This window comes from Pinus tabuliformis, chromosome 9 (genome assembly GCF_031772625.1).
Source record: "Pinus tabuliformis cultivar Carrire ecotype Pingquan chromosome 9, CPIR1, whole genome shotgun sequence".
NCBI classification, from domain to species: domain Eukaryota; kingdom Viridiplantae; phylum Streptophyta; class Pinopsida; order Pinales; family Pinaceae; genus Pinus; species Pinus tabuliformis.
The window spans coordinates 710,148,794-710,150,890 of record NC_142307.1 but is presented as its reverse complement, the minus strand read 5'-3'; the positions used below and the strand labels follow the sequence as shown (position 1 = coordinate 710,150,890).

At 37.0% G+C, this 2,097-nt stretch overlaps 1 protein-coding gene across 1 annotated transcript; it reads left to right on the top strand.

The window, feature by feature from the left end:
• The first annotated feature begins 252 nt into the window (after positions 1 to 252).
• Positions 253 to 1,236, top strand: LOC149150671 (uncharacterized). Its single transcript, XM_089442899.1, has one exon. It carries the CDS (start codon positions 253 to 255, stop codon positions 1,234 to 1,236), a length of 984 nt encoding a protein of 327 aa, XP_089299025.1.
• Positions 1,237 to 2,097: the final 861 nt, after the last annotated feature.

Below are 2,097 nucleotides of genomic sequence, written 5' to 3'. Positions count from 1 at the left end.
AAATATTATAATAATACAAAACTCATACCTAATAAAATAAAGCTTTCCGACCAAGATAACACCACATTTCTTCAGCAGGCTTGGATTACAGACAGAGCATTGAACTTGCCACACCAGTGGATAGATGATTGGAAGGATTTTATCTCTGCGCTCAGTCAGGCCAATATCAGACTCCTGGACGGTCCAGATGAAATTATATGGGCACACGCCAAACATGGTGCATACACTCCTAAGTTAGGATATCTTAAACTTATGGAGACATTCATGCCACCTGATATTCACAGTGCATGGAAGACGATCTGGAAGTTAAAGGCTGCTCCAAGGACTAGACTCTTAATGTGGAATATCATTTTTGACAAAGTCCCGACTGGTTCCAACCTCATCAAGCGATCTTTCCACGGGCCATATCGTTGTCACCTCTGTTTAAATGCTGAAGAAACAACGGAGCACCTTTTCCTCTCTTGCACCGTGACCACACATATTTGGCAAGATATTACCTCTCATATTCCTCATTTGAATCCTTGGCGAGGGGCATCCCTTCAGGAGGCATGGTCTTCCTGGTGCACTGATCATTCTGGCAAAGCCAAAAACCTCCCTTTGCTGATCTGCTGGGCTATATGGATAGCCCGCAATTTATCGATTTTTCAATTGAAGAGAACCCACTGGCCCTCGGTCATCCTTTCCACGGTAGCTGATTACAATCTAATACCTGAAGAAGTAACCGTACCTACTCCTCGAACTCTCTCCTCGATTCCCATTGATCACTCAAAACCTTGGGCTTTTTTTGATGGATCGGCCCAACCTGATGGCTGTGGGGGGGGTGCTACACTTCATTTAAATGACAGGCATAGTTTTAAGATTCAAATATATCTTGGCAGAGGCACTAACAATTACTCTGAGCTCATTACAGCTAAACATATTATTCATTTTGCTATTCTTAAACGATGCCGTCACTTACAGCTATTTGGAGACTCAAAAGTTGTTTGCAATTGGCTTAACAATGCATCTCATTGCCATGCATTTGCTTTAAGACATATTTTGGAGGAAGCCAAGAGACTGACTATGTCCTTTGAATCTTTTACCTGTCATCATATATACAGGGAGCAGAACACCAGTGCAGATCAACTCTCCAAAGAGGCTGCGCACAGAATAGGAGAGGACTGGTGGATACAGGAGGACACAGATGGCACTTATTACCAGTACTATCATCGCCCTTTTGAAGAACATCAAGAATGATGGGCTATATAGCCCATATATATGCTGATAGTTTTTGTTTATTTACAGTTTTGTAGATAAAGACCTTACTGTACATCTTTTGATATATATAGTATATATTTGCTCTCTGCGAAGAGCATGACATCAAATTTTGCCTCTTTTTTTGACTGTTATAACATGCTCCCTGCGTGGAGATATAAACAGCAATAGTGAACTCGACAGGCACACTGCCTGCATTTGAATATGCCTCGGCATCTGCAGAATGTAATTTTCTTAATCACTAATGGAAATTACGACTTTTTCCCAGGGGAAAAAAAAAATAAAGCTTTCCGATGTAAACCGGCTCAAATTATCAAACATTCAATCAAAATTTTAAATTAATAAAACCTGGTATCTTTTTTCACCAATTTTTTACAGTTGAAAAAATAATAATAATAAATTAAACAACTTCATTATTATTATACACAAAAATACAACAATATTATATAACATAAAATATTTATCAACAAAAGTTTATTCATTGTGTGTCATGATTTTTAATAAAGATAGAGAATTATATTAAATATTTTCCATGGTCCAGACTTTGATGCATCGAGGAATAAATAGGGTTGCACTATAGATGTAGTTATAGATTAGCATTTTCTAATTATATTAGATATTTTCCATGGTCCAGAATTTAATGCATCAGGGAATAGAAATTACTACTTTATAGATGCAGTTTGAGATTAGCACTTTCCTCACTTTGGATGTAGTAATGCATATGGAATACAAATTATTACTCTATAGATTAGTATTTTTCTCACTTTTAGATGTAGTTGTAAGTGAGCATTTTCGTTACTTTTCAATGAGAATAAGAGAGCTTTAAAAGTAAAAATATTTATA

Bases quoted from the DNA above. Each gene is read 5' to 3' on its own strand.
- LOC149150671 (XM_089442899.1), top strand. From the start codon at position 253: ATGGAGACATTCATGCCACCTGATATTCACAGTGCATGGAAGACGATC.